This window comes from Ciconia boyciana, chromosome 1 (genome assembly GCF_034638445.1).
Source record: "Ciconia boyciana chromosome 1, ASM3463844v1, whole genome shotgun sequence".
Classification (NCBI taxonomy): Eukaryota; Metazoa; Chordata; class Aves; order Ciconiiformes; family Ciconiidae; genus Ciconia; species Ciconia boyciana.
Genome location: NC_132934.1, coordinates 198,797,951 through 198,820,608, shown reverse-complemented (window position 1 = coordinate 198,820,608; position 22,658 = coordinate 198,797,951). Strand labels below are relative to the sequence as shown.

The 22,658-nt window shown below is 35.2% G+C and overlaps 1 protein-coding gene across 4 annotated transcripts in view; it reads left to right on the top strand.

Annotated features, from left to right (window-relative positions):
• Positions 1-22,658, top strand: part of TNFRSF19 (TNF receptor superfamily member 19) — a 64,494-nt gene that overhangs the window by 22,505 nt on the left and 19,331 nt on the right. For all 4 annotated transcript variants that reach the window (XM_072854920.1, XM_072854930.1, XM_072854950.1 and 1 more), the window contains 2 exons: positions 3,084-3,262; positions 6,603-6,688. In XM_072854920.1, coding sequence (XP_072711021.1) covers positions 3,084-3,262; positions 6,603-6,688 — 265 coding nt within the window. The remainder of the gene's footprint in view (positions 1-3,083; positions 3,263-6,602; positions 6,689-22,658) is intronic.

Below are 22,658 nucleotides of genomic sequence, written 5' to 3'. Positions count from 1 at the left end.
CTCTTTTTCTGGCACAAAAACAAAAATTGGTTTTTTGAAATCTAGCTAACTGAGGTTACAAGTTTTATTTCTCTTTTCTGCAGTCCTGAGGTGAACTGCAACAGATGAGCCCTCTTTTAAAAATATGAGTGGGAGGATAGAAGGGATGAGGGGAGTTGGGAACTATTCAGATCTCACCAGCCATATAACTTGACAACTTCATAAACAGAGCACTAAGAACACTGGTGCACATCAGTTTTGCACATGTACTGATAAAAGATGAACAGTTGATTGTTTGTATCTTTGCTGGACTGCTAAATTAAAAAGTCCAAGATTTCAAAGGGTTTGAATCCATCGTCTAAATCGTATCCTTCAGTTTTGGGAATGTGGTTAATTATGAGTACAGATCTGTTTGAAGTTCTGTCTGGTTTACAAGCTTAAATATTTATTTGCACCTGCCAGGCAGTTAACTACCTCAAATATTATGTGAACATAAAAAGCACTTACATAAAGTTGTAGTTGTTATGGATTATATCTGCAGAATTCCTGGTAAGGACTTAGAAGCCACCTCTGAAAAGACTGGAGACTGTAAATTCCTTGGGCAGAAGATTTCTTTATATCGCAATCACCATTTTTATAGCTTTAAAGTAAACCATTCCACGTTACAAAGGACCACTAAGATGTGTCCATACATTCAACTATAGCAAAGCAGATCTGAGAGAGCTAGAAACAACTTACTCGAGCTTTGGTAGTTTGGGCCAGTGAGTTGAAGGCATTTAATTCTAACTTTATTTCCTGGTGTTTGTTTGGTTTTCATCATAAACTTCAAAGGTAGTCTGAAAAGGAAAACTTATAATTAAGTTAATTTAAACCTCATATTTGAAAGTTTACTAGGACTTGGGAGAGACTGATTCCAAGTGATTTATCAAAAGATCTGAATATACGTGGTTTGACTGAGCAATATATCCTATAACGCTACTATTTGGATGATCTAAATAAAAAGAGTAAAGAGTAGGTATTTAGAAAGGATGTGTTAAGGAATAATGAGATTCAATGAAAAGCTTTATTTAGACTTAGGAAGAGCAAAATCTCCTAACAGAAGTTAGTCTGGTTCCAGACCCCGGTAGTAATCATGTAGCTTTGTATACAGTCTTACAATTGCATAAATGAAATTGAGTGTAAAACTGAACACAGTAAGATATTTTTAGGTGACATAAAATAGAACTGCTAGAACCTCCATTGTTTTGGCATTGATTCCTAGCAGAAACTGGTAGGTTTGAAATAAAATGGTAGAAAATGTTCTATGTCTGAAGTAAATTAAAAGAAAAGAAAAAAATATTTTTATCCCCTTTTGCCTACCAGCTTTATTAGGGTCAGTATCTCACAGAAGGAGCATGCTGTACAGTGTATGAAACTGTATGACACTGTAGTATGATTTTTTTTGTTACTAACTGCAATAATTTGTCTGTGTGCTCCTCAATCTGAATAATAGTTAATAGTAAGAAACTACATTTCAGCTAAAAAGCAAAACAAAAATTAAAATTTATTTTTTAAATTCCTGGGTCTAGAGACAGAGGAAGAAGACTATTTTTATTGTACATTTATAGTTGCTTTCTTAGAATTGTTAATTTTCTGTGTACTTGAGTGCTTGTTCTTCTGCAGAGGACAGTAAAGATATCCTTAACATAAAAGAAAATTGAAAATTCTTAGAATGTCCAGTAAAATGCATCTGAAGTTGTTTATTGTTAATTTATCATTGCAAATTAGAGGCACTATAAAATACATATTGGTCCAGTCCATCACATAGCTTGTTCCGTAGATGCTTTCTCAGTGCAAAACCTTGGAGAATCCTGAGTGCATTTGTAAGATTCAAAGCTATTTACTGCATCAGATTTGCTTAGGTGTGTGACTTTGGAAGAAGTTATTTATATGCATCGAACATGCATGTGTTGTGAAGGAAACTGGTGGAAACTTTCCCTTAAGTTGGCCCAGTTGAAGACTTCCTGCAGTTTTCCCACTGGGAACTGTGCCCTGTTCTTCCATTGAGACCACATACTGGAGAAGGAGGTCCCCACATTGTGCCTTTCCCACCTACTCCCTTCCCAATAAGTCCTTTCCAGCAATTTGTTTTATTCCTCTTGCATTTTGTGGTTTGCATCAAATCTAACTCCAAAGTACTGCAAAAAAATTAATAGGATATTCAGGTGAGAAAAGGGAATAGCAACTCTTTTAGTAACTTGATAACTCTAAGAAATAGTTACATAAAAATGAAATAGATTGATACTTCTTGATAATCAGTACATAGAATTCAGTCCCCAAACTATGACATGTTGTTGGGTGAAATGTTTCTCTTTGAGGCCTGTCAGTTGTATTAGGTGTCCTTTTGCAAATGAATGGAAATAATTTCTTTAAACAGCTAAATTTGGGATAGATAACCAACCATAATGATATTGCTGGTATAGTAAAATAACGTGCCTTCCTGTGATCTGCAGAGCGATTACACTTTTGCAACAGTTTAAGAACCGTTAGAACTGGAGCGGATTGGGTTTCTGAAATTCTTAGCAGCTAAGCAACATTTCATGCCTAGCTGATGGTCATTAACCAGCTCTGTTTTATTTGGTAACAGAAATTCTAAGCCTTTGAAGATCAGTGCACTCTCTTCGGCAATTAACTTTGTTCACCTTAGCTATGAACCTTAATATCAAAGTGTTTCTTTGCTGTTTTTGTAACTGAGTAAGTGCCTTTATACTTCACTTGTCCCAGTTTCTGCACTTTCACATGACTGACCTAATTAAAAAACAGACAGCTCAATAATTCTACCATAAGCTAGTAATAATAAAACTGTGGGAGTCCTTGAAGCCCTTTATCATTCAAATACACAGTGGTTTCATGAATAAAGTGGATGACTAAGTATTACTTATAGAAGTAAGGGAGATTATTAGCAGTGGAAGACACATTTGAACTTGCTGAAAGGATGGCTTTTGTCTCTAGAAAGACCTACTCTCAGTAATAATTACACTAGGTCTTCATTTTATCCCAGCATTCTCTTCTTGTTCATGCTTTCAGTGACTGAATAGCTTGCTATTGCTTGTTAATCTCTACAGGAATGCGGCTTTGGATATGGGGAGGATGCACAGTGCATGACATGCAGGCCAAACAGATTCAAGGAAGACTGGGGCTTTCAGAAGTGCAAGCCTTGTCTGGATTGTGCATTAGTTAACCGGTTTCAGAAGGCCAACTGTACTGCCACCAGCAATGCACTATGTGGAGACTGTTTACCAGGGTAAGTCCATTTCTGAAGATGAGACTTGAACAAATTCAAAACTAATTCGTGTTAACATTTGCTTGTTCATGTTTTCCAGATAAATGTTTGTATCCTTTATGTATGTATGAAGGTCCTAGTTTCTAATCTCAGCCTTGCCAATAATTTACTGTATGATCTGAGCACATAATTTCAGAATTGCAGTCTTAATTATCTCATCCATAAAAATTGTTTGATAATTACCTACCTGATCTATGGGAGTATTGTCTATGCAGCACCTGAGCAAAATACTTTGAAATATTGAGTGTTACTCGTGACTTACTTCATTGTTATAAAGAATTAAACATTTGGAAACATACACAGTTACCTTCTTGAAGACTGATCACATTATTTGCTTGCTTTTTTCTCCTCCTTAAGTCAATGCCTAATAATTCTCATACACCTATATTTTTAGGTCAAAGGTAGTGGCTGTGGTTTATGCTCCTGAATTTCCTTCATCATGTTGGTAAATTCATAGAGCATGATCCTGGCTGAGAATCATAAATGGATCTGAAAGAATTGTTTTGGAACAAATTATAACAGTGTGGAGACTCACCAAAACTGCTGTTATAAATCAAGACCTGTGCTTAGTTTGTTGTCCAGTCATCCCAGATCTCTGTTGCTAATCTCTGTTCGTAGTATTAAGTGTTAAATCTCCAAAAGGCTATTCTTTACATTGTGGCCAAGTTCTGCTATTATAAATACCTGCAATGAACTTGTTAAAAGGCATTTCTGATGCTTTTTTGAATTATGGATTGGTAGTTTAATTGATAGGAGTAGGTTATGAGAACTGATCTGCAGTTGTAACAGCCTTTGTATTTTCAGGGTATATATTTCAGAGATGCTTCAAAGTTCATACATTTGTTTCCTATATATTTCTCAGCCATTTTATTTCATTTTATATACTTTTTTTTTTTAATAATGCTGGCTATTAAATACCTGAACACTGTTGAAGCTCCTACAGTTATTCCTCTCAAGCCAGAAGTGAGGTCTTTTCATTTAAAAACACTTAGTAAAGCTTTGGTAACTAATATTAGTTTAAGTCACGGTATAAGAAGGTGCAGCCCCAGGCATTAGATGTTACTCACAACCACTTTTGATACTACCTGCAGCCACATGGTGGATTGATTTATGCTCTTATCACATATTAATATATATGTATTGTAGGGCTTATTTGGCTGTCAGCAGGGAGAAAATTTTCTTCTTGTGGTGTTAAACAACATAAGCTAAATTTTGGAAGATGAGAAAGGAACAAAAAAGAAGCCAGAATAAAACATGAATTATGGGTAAATCTAAACTGGGGGACCTGGGAATGCTTCTTAGTATTCTGGTCTAGAATGTATTCTAGATACGTGTTGAGTATGTGTTAAAATGAGAGCTGTTGCCACAACCTGCTTTTACTGGCAGCAAAGTTGGAAATGTGAGGAGGGAGGGAGTCATGGGTAGAGGAGTCACAGATCATCTGGTCAGGACTGTTTGGGGAACAGAATTGTAGAACATGGCACCACTCATACCTGTCCATTAGTTTAGGTGCTGCCTAAGTGAATGGAGGATATAGCTAGCCAAACCAAATGGTTTAGCTAATATTTTACCTCTCAGCAATCATATTTATTTCTGTTTTGCATGTGTTTCCAACATGCTGTTCCCTATTGTTCAGCTTCAGAACACTACAGTGAGCATGTCAGCTAAAAACAAATATTAACACATTTCATTCAGAGTAAATGATCACAGTGGCCCCTTCAGTCTTAGAGCCTATGAATCTGTTTCTGTTCACATTGTTAAAGCGTGAGTTTCTTGAGCAGTTGGAAAGCTGTTTGCTTTAGCTGATACAGTCTTCATACTTTAATGGCATTTGCAGTGTTAGTAATTTAACATCAGTATAGTTAGTACCTTTTATTTAATGTGCCACTACCACTACAGAAAACACTTAATTCATGTACTCATCTTGAACAGACCACAGGTATTGATTCTAGCTTAGTACTAATGACTGGTTGAAGGACAGACAGACCTCCTTGATTAGGGAGCTGTTGTAGGTAAGTTCTTTAGAGGATGTCAAACTCTTGTACAAATTTGAAATATAACACTCTAAAGTTCTGGTTTTTCATTTGGAACTATTCTTGTTCTCTGGTTTAGGAATGTAGACTTCTGCCTGTCACTGCAGTCAGTAAGCTCTTCAAACATAAACTCAATAGTAAAGTTCTTGCAGGGTCTTTAGAATAAAAGGTCTCCTTGGGTACGACAGCTTTTTTTTTTTTTTTTTTATGTTTTTGCTTTTATTTCTTTAGGAATGGGTAGCTGGCTAGTTAGTTTGCTTTAGAGTTTTATTTTATTGTTCACCTGTTACTGCTTGTGGCCACCCATTGCTATTACTTATCTAAACCACCTGAGTGATACTTCTGTTTGCAATATCCATTTTTTCATACCTTGAAATGCTTGCTATCTAGAATTTTTAAAGTGTACATTTAAGTGAGAATATGAAAACAAAGTGGAGAATTGGATAATGTAGATCGGGACTCATGTGGCAACTTCATTAATTTGTATTCACAATCCATGCACATTGTGACTTCGGTTGGTAGTGAAGATCTTCCTGGAGGAGAAGAGTCAGAGAGGGATTGTTGGTTTGCTAAAATATAGTTCTGAAAAGCCATTTTTACTGTTTTGCTGTTCTACAAAACAATCAGAATAATCTTATTTTCTGAAGATTTTGTCACACAGCATGTTAAAACTTTTTGGGGGGGATGCTCTTCTGTACAAGTACATAAATGAACCAATTTGAGTGATTATTTTTTTTTTTCCTTCTCTGAGCTAGAGTATGTCTTGGGGATTTTAACTAGAAAGCATTGACATCTGGTCCATTTTATACTTAGTGGTGATAATTACCTTGTAATATCTTGTTTCTTTTAGGAGAGTTATGTAGATTAATCAGTTCACTTTTATTTTTTAAATGTGTAAATAAGCTTTCATAATGTAAGTTGTACTTGTATGTTGTGATCTATGTGGAAAACAGGATATTGATTTCTGTCTGAAATCTCCAGAATTGTTTATTTCTTATGTGAATATAAGATTATAGTGACTATGCATTTGGTCTAACAGATTTAGAATTTTTTCTCAATTTACTTTAGATCTACTGCTGTACTATTAATTAATATCTAATGTACTTTTGTTTACTTTTATTTTCTTCTATTTCCTGATAGTTTGCATTGGGACACAGATTGACAAAAGTTTGCAGTTATAGAGGATTTTGTTAAAACACCTGATTAATTTTGTGAAGGAAAATAACTGGATTTGATTAACTGTTTTTTTTCATTCCTTTATCTTCTAGATTTTATAGGAAGACTAAGCTTGGAGGCTTTCAAGACATGGAGTGTGTTCCTTGTGGTGATCCTCCTCCTCCTTATGAGCCTCACTGTAAGTGCTGTTTTCCTCCTGTTGGAGTGGGATTAACTTTTTTGCTTGAGAATGTTTTCTGTTTTAACTTGAAAGCTTGGTGAAAAATGATAGTCAGTTATGAAGAATTCTTTTAAAGGCGCATTTTCTTGTTAGTAAATGATTTTGTTAATACACTTCAGCAGGTCCAGCACTATCACTGCAAAGTTCCCTCATATGACTTGGAGTCACTTGGAGGATAAGCATTCCTGTCATACCACGTGATTAGGAAGTCTTGAGTCCACTTCTGATGTTGTCATTAATTTTAATTTCTATTTTGTGTTAATGCCAAAAGAAAAGCAGCTTTCCTAGCCCCTCTGCCTACTATCAGGTAGGCCTCAGTGAGTATGAATTCTTTCCTGACACCCAAAAGGAGTAATTTGTTGATACCTTTAAAAATAACTTTTGTACTAAGGTTACAGTGAAAGAGAACAATGGAGATAAATATCTTTATAGTACTATATACATTAAGAAGGAAATGAGTAATCAATTTCTCTGGTTTTGGCCAATGAGAGGATTAGAATCTCCTTAAAAGGAGAGAACCTCTTTATTCTGCAACAGAAGCCTTTTTACTACTTCTTCCAAGGCTACAGATTATCTATATCCCATCAAGTATTTCATTCAACAAAAGGAGTGAATTATTCTTCTTGCATTTATTGCTGTCTACTTTATAATATGAAAAATAAAATTGATTCAGCATAATCTTGTGGAAAACCTTGGGTTTACTTGTTTGTTTCTGTAACTGTGAAGTTACATTTTGGGAGTTCTTTTCCCCTGTTCCAAACAGTTACAATTGTTTATAGAAAGAATGAATTGTCAAGTTTCTGAAATGCTTCATGCTACTTTAATAAGGACACACTGTTTCTTATAAACATTCTTTCCTTTTTAGTTGTGCTAAATTAAAATATAACCAAGTATATGATATCATGCATTAAAATCATACTTTTAAATAGTTTTATATTGTATTAAATTTAATGAAATAAGGATTCTTCAGGATTTCATATATTGCTTAGATAGACATTTTTCAAATGAACCAAACTTCCTTGTTTTGCTTCCGTTCTAGTTTTAGTGCCCTTTGGGGAATAAACTTACAAAACCAGATTCTCAGACAGTATCTTTAATAGTAAAAGTTTTTATAAACGTGGCTTCCTGTGCATTTCTCTTATGGTTTGAGAGAATTCCATTATATACCTCTGAATCAGAATAATTTAATTTTTATTAAAGATTGCACCATTGAAAACTAGTAAATCAGATTTCTATAAAAATAATAAGTCAAATAAGTTACAATGTTTGCAGCAGTAACTCCTGCCCATGTATAACGTAAGCCTAGAAAGTAAACTCAAAAATTTTCAACTATTTTTGTAGTGTAGACAACATAATATCTTAAAAGTGTTTAGAGAAAGTATGTTCTTCATAGCAAACACTATGGGGTTTGATGCCAAGAATGAAATGCTGATCTTGACTTACTGGAGCAAATCACTTCAAATTCAATGAGTTGCAGAAGGTATTTATAGGCAGAGTTTGAACCCAAACAGGCAATTTCATAGGTACATTTATTTTAATCCCCCAATTGATCAAGTTCAGTATTATCCCCTTCATTTGTCTTTACTCTCTTTTCATCTACAAAAAAAGAAAGTTAGTGAAATGTGAAGTGCAACAGTATTATTCTGATCTAGGATCTCCAAATCTCCAACTGATAAATTCATTTCATGCAATCTTTTCTTGTTTGTTCCCTTCTTCTAAGAAAGCATGCTATTCAAACATGAATTCTGCTCTCTGGCACAATCAAAGACAGGGAAGAAGAAGAAATTACCTCCCTTATCTTTCCACTTTGACTGTAGTTAGTGACTCATATGCGTATTTCCATCTTTTCCAAAATCACAAATTTTGATATTTTTTTTAAAGATGGTGAAAGAATGGTTACCAAATCTTCTGAAATAACTCAGAATTTATTAGTTTACAGTGATTTGGCTTTTGTAATTGAGCCTAAGCTTGGATCCTAAATTGAACAGTTAGAAAGCTAGTACTAATTTTAAGTGGGCAACAGACAACCTCATGGAGAAGAGCATTTTCTCTGGCACAAGCTGCAATAGTAAATCCAGATTAGAGACTTTTTTGTTGCCTAATCTCATGGCTGTGACACAGCCTTTGGCTAAATAACAGAAGTGTTAACAATTGCTTGTTTTTCATATTGCTGGTGGCAAGTTGTGAGAATTGGCAAGTATTGCCAGCTTTTACAGATGCAATACTAAAAAGTTTGAAATCATTAAAATGTTCTTTATTTGCATACTAACCAACCATTAAAAACTTAAAAGACTGAAATCCTGCCATGAAGTACAATTACTGTATGTCACTCTGGTTTTCCGAAGGCTTTTGTTCGGAATTTGTATATTGATTCTTCAGGTCTCTAACATAAGCTGTCTCAGCTTAGAAGAGTGTACATGCCTGCCTCAGAGCAGCCTAGGAAGTTATTCCTATAATAAATGAACAGTAATTCTACAGTAAACAAACTGAAATCTGTTTTGAGTTTTACTTAACATCAAATAGGTGGAAATATCTCAGTTTTAAGACTAAGACAAAAACATGATTCTACAAGGAAGTATAAATTACGGTGTGTGAAAGCGAGCTTTTTCCACCTAATGCTGAAAATGTTTGCTGTTTATTTCAATAATGAATGTGTTTTGATAGTTAAGAGGTGTAAGACTGCATTACTTGAAGTTAAATGGAGACAGACCATTAGGTGTGTGGGGCAAGTTCTCAATGATCAGAGGACTAAGTTCTAATTCTCTGCCTTTCTTATCCTTCTTTCTTTCCACTGTGAAACAGAAAGTCAAATATTAGTGCAGCTAACTCTTACATTACAGATGAAAAGGAAAAGTTTAAATGTCCTGTTTCAATGAATTAATTGTCCTGTGAGGTGTGTGGCAATCTTTTGTTTGCTTAAGAACACTACCATAAGGGCACAAAGGCTCACAGCCCCCTACCTGGACTAAAGGCTCGTGTTAAAGCTGAGACATGGATGAAGTTCTTTCAGCACTAGTAGCAGTTGATTATTACCCGGTTAGCTATAAATCTAAATACTTGCTTTTATCTTCTTTCTTTCTGTAGACATTTTAAAACAGATCTGGTTTAAATATTTACTCATGAAAAAATGAGTTTGTGAATTGCTAGAGGCAAAGTTGAAAGGATTCTATAATGAACAAGTAAAGAGAGTATTAGAGGCCAGGAGAATTGCTATCACCTTTGTGTAAACTTTAAAGGGGACACAATGACTTATGTGTGTTTTTAGGATGTCAGAAAATTAAATACACAATGATATAGTTATATTTTAATTTGCTTAGTTCAGGTAAATAAACTGTAAATACCAATCCTATATATAGGGTCAGCATCTAAACATTAGATTAGAAATGAAAGCATGTTTTTAAAATTACTATTTATGTTCACTTTGTAAACTGAAGACATTTTTCTCACCTGAAGATGTTGTTTTCTCAGCTGAATGACAGAAAAAGAGTCCTTTGAACTGGGAACTAGCATGAAAACCCAGTCAATCAAAGATGTGATTTCTGAAATGGAAGGTAGCATAGACTGTCCCAAACTGGTATCTGTTCAGCAGAGAAAGTGATGTAGAAACGGCTCAATGATTCTTTTTTCTCAGCACCAATTTAGGCTTGCAGAGTTCACTCTCCTGTCTGCTCAGGCCAGTGTTGTGCTGCCCCAATGGTTATGCTTAAACTGTTAATGAAACTCTTCAGTAAGCTAGATTGTGAATCTATCCATGATATACAAAGAACTAAAATAACTCCCTTCTTAAGGTTATTTTTAAATCTAATGAGTTTGTTAACCCCAAAACACTTGTGGTGGCGCAAGTGAAGAAGGGCTGTGGGAAAAGCTGGGATAAGGAGCAGAAGATTTTGCAGAGATACCATTGCTTTCTTTGAGCAAGCATTATGTTTTCAGCTAGTTTGTCTTAGCAACTAAACAAAAAACTTTAGAAACCATACTCCTTATCTTCTTTTGGTCATAAGAAGATGGCAGATTAAAATTAAAGCAATAGAATTATTTTATCAGCTTGGCTATGTCAGCTATTCCTGCAAGGGGTTCCTGTTGTATTGTTCAATTCAAAGTGCAGAACAGCATCACCAGAATCCTTTAGCCTCTGAACAGGCTTTCTACTAAGTAGAAGAACCTGTGACATTGAACTTTTTCAAGATGTATTAAAAAAATAGTTCCTAGCACTTCCACATTACTGTTCCTTTCTGCAGCAATCTACAGTCAGTGGTGTTCCCCTGTTATGTGCAAATTCAGTCTAGAATTTGGCTGTACAAACAGTTAAACTGGAATGAATTGTGAGAGTCAAGGAAGAGAGGAAATTAACACCTAGGCACCAAGAGCATTTTACAGCCAAACCACCACCAAAGGAACAGCCTTGTCCTTTTTTTTGTAATTATCTGCACTATTATATTTTTAAAAAATAATTTTTTACACAGTAAAAAATTGCACAGTATGTCCAGCCAAACTCATTCTTCCTTCTACAGGACTCCTGCTTGTCTTCATGACAAAAAGCAAGGAGCATGGGAAGCTGGAGGGGGGACAGGATGGGGGCAGGATACCATTCTGTGTGAAGCTTGGGAAACTAGCCTCTACATGTTCCAGGAAATAAATGCATTCTTTGCTTCAATGAAGCAGAAATGTTTTGTTGAATAAGTCACAGCAGTGGAAATATCTACAGTTTGATTGTAACATCATGTGCATTTGAAATAAACCTGCACTCAGGTCTAAAATGGCTACTTTTTTTGTCATGAGCCGTGTTTTGATATATTGATTTAGTGATGATGGTTTCAAACATAAAGAGTATCTCAAACTAGAAGATAAACATTTTTACTAAGATGATGAATAAAAGTAAAGAATACAGCTTATTGAGACAAAATACATATAGCAGATCATAGTGAAAACATCAGATTTTCATGTGAGGTGTCTATATCTTACCTGCTTTAAATTTTGTTTCTTTAAGGAACTTCTACAACACTTTGACTACCTCCACTAAGATTGATCGTAAAGCTCCCTTTACAGTTTTCTTCTGTAGATTTCTTTTTATTAGTTTGCTTCTGTATGTTTACAGAATTGTTTGTCTGAGAATTAAATGTAAGTGTCCTAAACTGCAGCTGAGTCTTACTCTTTAAATCTACAAGGTATGTTGTTTCACTAATGAAAGGTGCTATTTAAGGGTTAAAATCTGGTGATATTTCCTTCTTCCTGGTGTTAAAAGTAGCTAGTATAGGAAAAGTAAGATTTGCTATAAATCTGCTTATTTACATTTACAAGATTAGGATCTGTGATTTTGTAAACTTTCTTGTGAGTGTAATGGGTATTTGGGGTATGCAAGGACTATACTTCAGAACAAAGAAAATAAAAAGCTGGAAATTACAGTCTGCAAAAGAATATTGTAGGGTGACAAAATACATGATTAAAGTAGAGGGGGGGCTGGAAGCTTGCTGGCTACATATGTATTCTGTACAATACTTTCACTAGTGGCGGAAGAGAAAAATTCCCACTGTCTCAGCTTTGCTGGAGTGTTTTACATTATTTCATTAAACATAAATATAGCATTTTAATTTGAGAGTAATTTTGGGGTGACATTCAATTCCACATTAGTTCCTCTGTTTACATAGTGGAATTTTAATTTACTCGTATCACTTTCTTCTTTCTGTTTACAGAATTTTGTGATTTGAAAGCTGTTAGACTGCAGATAATGTTTTTCCAGCTATTAAGTTTTTCTGTAGTTTTTATTTGGTTGCTTTATACAGTAAACTTTGTATTACTAAGGCAAAGCAGCCTTTGAAGGTAGGCTGCTTATGTGCATATGAGGCAACTGGCAGCTGAAAGTATATAACAAGTGAAACCATTCTTAATTATTTGGTTCTATTCCAACATATATGTCCATCTTATTTCAATATTTTCTTCTGATTTGGGGTTACCTCACAGCATCTCTCCTAATCCTCCTGGCCATGTTGGACACTGTGATAGAAAGCAGCTGGAATATTGTATAAACCTTTCACAAAAGTCATAAGGAGTGACAGCTAATTTAAGTACAGCTAATAACATCACTAGCTTACAAATATCAGTACTGTTTTATTGCAGAGACATTAGCTTTCCATTATCTCATAACTTAAATGCACACTTTTGTAAAAATGTAATAAGTCAGTCTGATATTTTCCATATGTGACCTGATGGTAGAGTAACTTATCTTCAGGAAGTCTGAAACAAATTTGTCTAGGTGTTTCAGAGAGATGAGAATTGCTATTCATGTCCTATAAAGTTTTATTACAATTTTATTTCTTTCACTCATCATAGATCAAAGAGAGTTAACCTAGAAAACCTAACTGTTTTCAATTCCTTGCCATTGATAATTTTGATTCTTCTGACCCATTGGGGAAAGATTCATGTATGACACAGAGTCAAACAGCTCCTTTTCTTCCTGTTTTGAATTTGCTTTACATGCTGGGCTCCCCTCCTAAAACAAAAAGTTGCAAATAAAGAGCGGACAAATTTTTCCTTCTTTTAATAACAGATGTTACCACTAAAATTAGTTATAAGAATTCTGAAATGTTACTTAATGGAGAGGAAACTTAGATTCATTGCATAGTTTAATCATGTTCCAAAACTTTCTCCTTGCCTAGAATAGCCCTTTTTTTACATACACATTCCCAACTTACTTTCACTAACTCCTGTTGTCTGTACCTCTCATTTCTGTGCCTGTATCTATAGAAGCACTTCATTATGTAGCTTGTTATCACTAAATATGTCGATATGTATTACAGTTAGTAGAACTGGTCAGAGGTGTTTCCCTCACTTCTATCCACCAACCCCTCTACTCCTCCTCTCCAAAAAAAAAAAAAAAAAAAGGTGCAGAGTGCACCAAAACACAATGGGGGGGGGGGGGAGGGGGGAACACAATTAAAAAAAAAAAAAAAAACAAACCCAAAACTACTTTTCCATAGAAGAAAATTTAGCTTAAAAATGTTGAAATGACATTGCAAGGAGGTGCTACTCCCAAACCCAACAGAATTTCTGTGTAGCCAGCCAGACACTTTATCAAAGAATCAAAATTTGGAAGCCAAAGCTCTTGGGGCTTCCAGTCAGTCTAAACTGTTAGACTTTTGTCCACCTTCTTGCATGATCCTTAAATGTTTTGTTCCATGCAGTTTACTTTTTACAGAGGAAAATTTGTTTTATCAGAAAGATTTCCAGCTTAGTGCTGCAAAACTGTATGTGTGAGGGTTGTTCTAATGAATTGATTCACTTACTAGTAACTTCTGTAGAACAGAAGTACTCAGTATAGCATGTCTGCTCTGTTATGAAAGATTTATCATTTGAGTCTATCGTAAAAGGATAGTAACCTGAACAACTTCAGCAACTCTAATGAGTGTTTGAAATTTCCTCATCTTCATTGAAGCTCTTATAACGACAGTAAGCAGGGTCACATATTTTGTGCTTGCTACTTGAAATATAACTTAGATTTCTTTGCACAGTGAAATTTTATTTCACTGAGTCTCAAGTAACCCAGGTCAAGCTACAAACTAAAAACTAGGCTAGTAGTGAATGCTTTAGAAATATGCTTAGTATAGGCAGCATTAGCCTTGTCAAGTATTTAGACGTACTTAAGGCTTAAATATCCAAATAGGCCCAGGATCCTGACTCCAAAACTGCATCACCAACTGTCCTGCTTGATAGCTACCTAACTGTGCAAACACTTAAAAGCCCAAGGGACCTACAACCATTCATAGACTATGGTCTCCAGGAGTGTTCCACTGATTCCACTGGGTCAAGGTGGCTTGGACAGACTGCAGCTTTAGATTAGGCCAAAAGGATTGTGGTTCACCTCCTTTCCCCTGACTGCCATGGAAGGAAATACATATGCATGGATCAGGCAGGATGCTCTCAATAGGTGCCTAATTGGAGAATAGGGACCCCATTCTCTATCACAGTCAATCCAGGAGGTAATGGAATTGGAATTTAAGGAGGCACCTACAAAGTTCTCTGTACTCTTCAGTGGTTATCCAAAAACTTTTGCAACACTGAGCAGCTATGTGCCCAGCTGGAACTGAAACCATCAGGATCTACAGGCTAATCAGTCTGTCACCCATCTCTGGACAATTTGTTCTATGGTGTCTTCTCATGCCCAACTCAGCAGAGCAGGTTGGGATATTGGCTGGGAGTCCTTTTCTTGGTAACTTCTTTGAGTCCAGAACTCTTTCCTTATCATGTTGACTAACTGTGTGTTGGCTTCTTGTCCTTGCTCTTTCATTCTTACATCACAAGTAGGTTCCCATCACAGGTAGGTTCCCAGCATTGTGTATGCAGCCTAGATGGTACAGTGCTTAGCACTGCAGGGCCTGTGCCTATTTGTGATCCTAATTTCATGCCTTATCAAATTAATAAGTCTGAATACAGCTCAACTGTTCTAAGATATCTTCTTAAGATAATGACATTGTTCATAGTTCTCCCATTCTGACTGCGACCACAAGTGATGCTTAAATAATAAATTCCTATTTAATACTCATAGCTTTTCAAAAAGAAGGAAAAAGCATATCTGCTATCTTTGCTGTTTGGATATGCTGATGAAAGTATACCAATAAAACTATTCTTTTATTGAATAGAAATTTGTTCAAAGAGTTAAGAATTTGAGTTGTATTTTTGAAGTGAAGCTTAAGCTGTAAATTAGTCAATTTCCATTTAAATGATTATCTGACTAATCAACCAAACTTTCCTCCCTGCTTCCTGCTTTATGTGTTTGTGTGAAGTACAGGTGACTGGGTCAGACCTTCTATTTCAATTATTCTGCTCTTTAATCCCAAATAATGGGCAGTCCTCTGTTTTGCTTCTCGCTACCTTTGTATTACTAGATATGTTGAGACTGACCAGCAAATCCTAGAAGAGGTCTGCTGATGACATCCAATGGAAATTTAAAAAGCTGAATACAGCTCTGTAAAGGCTCTACAAAGTTTAGCAAAAATCAATGTATATCAAAAAAAGGAAGAAAAACATAGACAAAAAGTTTACCTTGGATCTTTTTTTTTTTTTCTTTTTCTCCCCCGACCCCCAAAAGTATGATCAACAGGAAGGAATGTATGCCACAGTTTTCCAGAAACTGGTTTATTAGTAATGGGATGAAACTTGGTAATTGTAAATTCAAGTGGAGCATCAGGAATACATTCTAAAATACAATTTATTGAACCGAAAAAGTTTAACGCACTGCTTCATGCACTGTAATGAGTAATCCTCTACATCAAGGAATGAATCTGCACAAAAGAATCATTAAAAGACATTTCCGATGTATTAACTGGTGTGGGTTTTGTACCTTTTCATTCAGAAAAGTATTGTCTTTTTTTCTTTCCTTGACTGTAATTGTATTTGTACTTCTGTAATGAAAATATTTTCTGAGCAGCTGTAAAAACACAAAATGTCCTTGAGATATAAATAAATATTTCTGTGGCATATGCAAGATCAAGGTATGGTTCACTAACATAGACTTTGCAGTAACAGTGCAAAGCCAAACAAAATTTGGATTTAATGCATATTTCTTGGTAGTATTTCTTTCTGGAGGCTCTACAGAAGGAAGTGCCTTGAATCCCCCTTTTCTGTGTGTCATTTTTCAAGGAAATTGTTGAACCTTTCCTTTTATTACGTATGGTAATTATAGAATGTGATTTTTCTCTTGGCAAAATGTGGTTTGTTAGATTGATTTTACACATGTTGCCATAATTAAGGCTGTGTGAGATGGATTGTGAAACTTTCTTCTGGATCAAAATGTAGATAGAAAGTTCCACAGTGAAGAGTTTTTTGTATGCGAAATCTGTCTGATTGAGGTGGTACTTAATGGAAGGAGGAAGCCCAAACTGATACACCAACAGTGAAAACCATCCATCTTTCAGTAAATAAACAATATTGTAACCTCACTTTGTCCTGGCAAAAGTAAAGGGTAGGTTTTTTATGTGGGTCTGAAAATAACACTCTTTCCTTTGATTCAAGGGCAGTCATATATATACATTTTATGCAAAATGCTGTTAGTGCTAGTAAGTAATAAATAAGGAGGTAGAATATTCATTGTATCTTAACATGCCAGTTAAGACACTTGTACTTTTTAAGCATTCACAGATTACTGTCTCTCTGATGGTAGAGACTCATGAAGATCACTACTTCATTTGCTAGCTGACAAATGAAGGAATCCTGTAGCTCTTCCAACAGAGCAAAAATACCAAACCAAAACAACCCTTTCTAGTTCTTTCCTGCTGTTACTTTGTGCAAGTTTGTGATGGAATGCAGGTGGGATGCTGCCATAAGGTTTCCTCTTCCAGAATTGGTGGGCTTGTGTCCCACCCTTGTGCTGATTGACCCTCACAGACATTCCTGAGGCTATAAGAGGCTATTGATAGGAAGCACTTTCTTGCTGACAGTCAAACATTTCCTATCATTCTACATCCCTGTCATTTAAGTTCTAGATTTAGCTGGATTGAGCTGAATTGGGTTTGTTGACTGAACACCTATCAGAGTGTTTGGTGGTTGTCATTGAGCATGTGGATAATTTATTTAATGCCTGTATCATATTAGTCTCTGGATCTGTGAATGAATTTTCCTTCCTGGCAGTTTAGCATTCTTTGGAGGGAAGCCCTTTTTCCTTCCCAGCCACTGAAGGCCAGGTTTCTGAGAACAGAGAATTTGTCTTTAATTGTTTTTAGCAATTACGTATTTGAAGCATGCTGAATGTTGCCAGTGGCCCATAGGTGTGACAGTTGTCATTTTTGGCTGCTAAAATAATTTCAGAATTGTAAATTCAAGTGTTATTGCAAAGCTCTTAAGGTACATGATAAGATTAGAGTTGTGTCTTCTTCAGTTTGGTTTCCTAAATGAACACAGTATATACAATGCTGTTGTCATTTATTATCCCTTTTAAATCCTTTTGACCTTGATGACTAATTTCTATCCATGCTGACAGAGTAACAGAGACCTCAGACAAGGAATTTTCTGATTTTACGAAAACAAGTGACCTAGTAGTGAACAGGGAGCTACATTAGTGCACTTACTGAGAAGGTTGTAGCATAAACTCCTACCACATTTATCAACAGCAGAAAATCTACAGAAAGGAAAATAATATAAAACAAATGGTTATTTCTGGACCTCTTGAAAGTGCTCATTTATTATGATGGGGTTGGGATGGGACAGGAAAATTTGAATACTAGAAGTTTGAAACTTCAAAAAAAATATCTACTCTAATATAAAATACAGAAGATTAGTATTAGCAGTCCCTACTTAGAAAGCTGTTAGCAATATAAATACTAAATGATTTTCAGAGTGAGCAGATGTAATGTAAATGGCTTCCATCATACAAAGGGAAATCATAGAATAAATCAGGAATGGAAATGTTGGTTTTCAACATTATTTTTTAATAATGTCTGAAAATTTAATATATAAAATATGTATGATCATAATCCAGTAGAGTTTTAAGTAGATGGTATGAAGTTGAGGTGATATTTGATGAAGCTGAATTGCACTGAAAGGCATTGGCTTTCTAGTTTCAGCATGAGAATTGTAGTAATTATGTGTAATCCATTTTTATCTACTAAAGCATGTATTAATGTATTTTGGAGAGAATCAATATTCCAATGTAAATCTCTTTGAAAATACATTCCTCATTGCTTTCTCCAATATGATGGAAAATGTATAGCTTGAAATGAAAATGGAAATGTCCACTTGCGATTTTAAAATAAATTGAATCAAATTTCATTGCTTTCATGAATTCACATGACAAGCTCATGCAACTGTTAATAGGGGTTTACATAAGCAGTGCCCATCTGGCATTCAGAAGGTTATATTGAATCAGTACATGGTAAAATATAGGGCAGACTTCGTATCTTTGTTCTAACTCACAGCTGGCAACCCTATCTGCTAATCCCAGTGAAAGCTTCAGTTTGAAACACAAAACTACTTTTGAATTTGCATATCCTTCCCCACAGATGTCTGGAGCCTTGGTGGTGTGTTTCTTTTATGATTCCTTTTAAATCAGGGAATGAATTGTTGCATTAAGAGTGAAGTTAGGAATTCATTGCCTGACAATGCAATGAATCCTTAAATATCCATTTTAAGAGCATGTTTTATATAACAAAAGAAAGCTGAGAGTAACCAAATACTTAGTTTTACATGCTTTTGTGTAGTAAAAATTCACTGTAGAGACTTCACTTCTTTATTAGGTTAAAAAATTCCTTAGTGTATAGAATGATGACGGTTGGACTAGTTGATGTTAGAGGTCTTTTCCAACCTTAATGATTCTATGATACTACGAAGTTTGTAATTGCAGTATTCACTTCTAGTTTGTTCATCTAAAATATGAACAAGCAGTTTGCAAGCATATTTAGTTTTGTTTCTTGACACTGTTAAGTACAGTTAGAAAATGAAATTCTCAGCTTAACTGCAGAGTATGAGAATTTCAATATGTTTTTTCAAACCAGTTTACCATACTTTTGTTTCTAGTAGTAACTTGTGCAACCTTTCATCTTATGAGTCAATCCTATAATTAGTATCCTTCTTTGCCAGAGGCATACTGCATGTTTGTTTTAGGTACAACATGTCTGCAAGAAATTTAACTTAATCATTACTTTTTAATGTAAGAGCTGGTTAGCTCAATTACACTAGATTAAAGTGAACTTGAAATTCCAGAGTTACAGAGAAAGGGCTAATCGTTGACCTGTACTGAATAAGTACTATTTCCTATGGTTTTTTTCTTATGTGTACTTACTAATGTGGCTAGCTCTTTAGCCCAATCTTGCAGTGGCTATAAGCAATTATCTGTTCATTGTATGGAGTGGGTTCGCAAGGTTCTTATTTAAATTCGCCATTAAGTTGATCAAAATTATTCCAGTATTGCATACATTGCAGTAAAGCTGCAAAACATTTTTTCAGTTAATTTTTACTTTATTGTGTTTAGGGGTAATCTGAAAAAATAAGTAGTAGTTACAGCTTTTCTGTAATATTTTTTAGACTTTTTTAGACATTTTCTAATCATAGAAGCATTAGACTATTTTAAATATATGAATTTAATAACATGCTTTTAAGCTCTGTTCAGACTGAAAATATTTGAATTTATCTGTCATAATCACCCAGCTAATTCTGGGAATGGTTGCATTAGCACCACTTCAACAGCACTGAGTTTTGGTGCCTACGGTATAAATACATGCTGACTGCTATGGCTTTTGGGTACAGAGAGTCCAAGTTGACAGACATGCAAATATAGAATACTGCTAAACAAATGCACAATAGTGTGTTGGGGGGTTGTTATTCTACTTCGTGCTGGTAGATACTATTGGCTGTGTTGCTTGGCTACAAAATACTTAGGCTGTGTTTCTCTTAAATTTCTTGTTTAAAAAAACCACAGTAGAAAACAGGGAATCCATCTAGGCTGAAGCTTTCCATGTTGCCAACTGCCTATTAAGAAAATCATTGTCAAGCAAAAGAACACTGAAATATCACTCCAGAGGACTGGAATTACCTGGAGGACTGGAATGTATTGGAAATAGGATAAGCTGTGATAGCCTTAAAACAGGAGTTTGCACTAAGGGCCTTAGCAGTAATGATTCATTATAAACTAACACCTCATGAGCTGGAAACAACCTAATAGAAGAAAGACCTAATGTTCCTACTGATCACTTGTATCCTTCCAGTTGTTGTCCTCTGCTATGCTCACCTTTAATTTTTTGTGTGATAGGCCTCACACATTCTCACTCTTACTGGTTCACTTGTGCTGAAGCAGCGTGCTGCCAGCCTTCCCTTTTACAAAGATCACAGAGTGATCTCACTTGTTATTTTGGGCAGTGACATATGCCTTTGAAGTATAGGCTGTGACTGTTTCTTAAAAAGATCAGCTTTTTGTTACAGCTTTCTTAAATAAAGGGTTGTATCCACCAATTTTAATGAAGTTTCATTTAAGTCCAGTGGTATAACTGTATGTGCATACTACTGAATGGAATTTATAGTTACCATATCTGCATGTGGAAATTTAGGATGGAATTAATGCACCCTAATTTAGGCATATAAAAGTTAATGCTTTACACTGAAATTGTCAGCCCAAACTCCCACTGATTATCAGTAGAGAGAATTAGGTACCTCAAGAGTTCAGGCAAGCCAGATAAGGTAAGCTTCACTGACTAACACTAAGCAGTCTTTCAAGCCATTTCAGATCAAGTACTTCTCTGGAGATTTCAATTTCTGGCTCTGTTTTAGAAAGAGAGCCTAACGTGAGTAGCTCTGACTTCATCTTTAGACCTTCAGACTTCTGAAGTTAGTATCATCTAGAGGTCAATATCAGGTTAGATGAAAACTGCAAATTCAACATTGAATGATTGTATCTGTCTTCCTAAAATATGATCTTCCTCTTACCTTTTTAATTAAAGGAGGAAAATTGAGTTTTTAGAGTGTAGATTATTTTTATTTTTTCATTCCTGCTAAATAAATAAAAAAATTAATAAAAATACTTTTCTTATTCTTTGATTAAATGTTTCTTACAAACCAAAGTCCCCATTCTAAGAAAACTTGCCAAAGTTAGAATGTGCCAGAATTGAGGCCTGCAACCATAATTAGATTCCTTTGTATGTAGTCACTCTGATACAGGTTTTATTTATATTGTTGCATATGTTATTTCCCACTGGGCCTTTGTTCATTTAAAGCACAGGATAGGCAAAACCTATAATTCTATGTCTGGCCTTATTTGCTACACACACTATTTTATATTCCATGCAGAATGTGAATTACAAATTACCGCTGGGCTTTCCTGTGGTTCTGCCACTGTAAAGCAATTGGTACAAATTTTGCAGTTGTTATTGACTTTTATCTTTACAATAGAAGTGATGTAAAATGTATAGTGTCCATTATATGGGTAATGAACTGAAACAGAAATTAAAGTCAAAATAGTCAAGGGCATCCAAAACCCTGTGTCCTTACTTGACAAACCCAGAGTAGGATGCTTCCTCCTTGACTGTGGATATCTATAATGGCTACATCTATAAGCTGGTGACCTTAGGCTCACTCTTTGTTTGGTGGAGAGAAATGATCAAGGGAGCTTTTTAACACTAATCAGATTAATTGCACCCTAAAAGAGCCTTTCTCCTCCCCACCATCACTGTGTAGAGAAAGATGACTCCCTCAAGAAGCAGATGTTTGCTTTGGTCAGATGAATCGTACCAATAGAGCTTGACTTTTCAAAGATAACCTTTCCGAGTGTCTTCTGTATTCTATGACTAATTCCTGTTGACTTCTGTTAAAGAGGGGAGATGTTATGTTTCAGATGAGGTAATATAACAAAGCAAGGATCTTGTACGCAGCAGCCTTTTGTTCTGTATGACTTGACTTTATCCCCAAAGCTTTAAGTGGTGAATTAAAAACTGCTTTTTATAAGCTATTATTATTTCTGACTTCAAAGCTTTTTCATCTGTGCTATAGTTTTCATGTGTATGCTTACTATTGCACAGTAGGTAACTTTCTTTGCAGTAAATCATGACATTTAGTTTGATATTTGCAGTATTACAATGAACTGGTGATAAATGTCCAGCTTCTAAAGGTGTTAAGGGTATACGTTATAAAATCATGAAAATTTACATTTAATCCCATATATTTCAGAATACTTACCCAAAAAAGCATTTTAAAAACATGCTGAGGTTGCAAAGTTGAACATTTAAAAGTTAGAAAATACTCGTAGAGTTGGTTATGCAACTCTTAACTTCCACCTTAATTCCGAATCATAATGCAGCCCAGTTGTGTGTAAGTATTATGAACAAGTCTTAATCACGTAAACACCCTCTGTGTTTTCCAGAGTACAGACATATTTTCCCCCCAATATGTGGAAATAGCTAGCAGTTACATTTTTAAAAAACCCAAAACCAGCCCCACCCTACCCCCACCCCCCAAA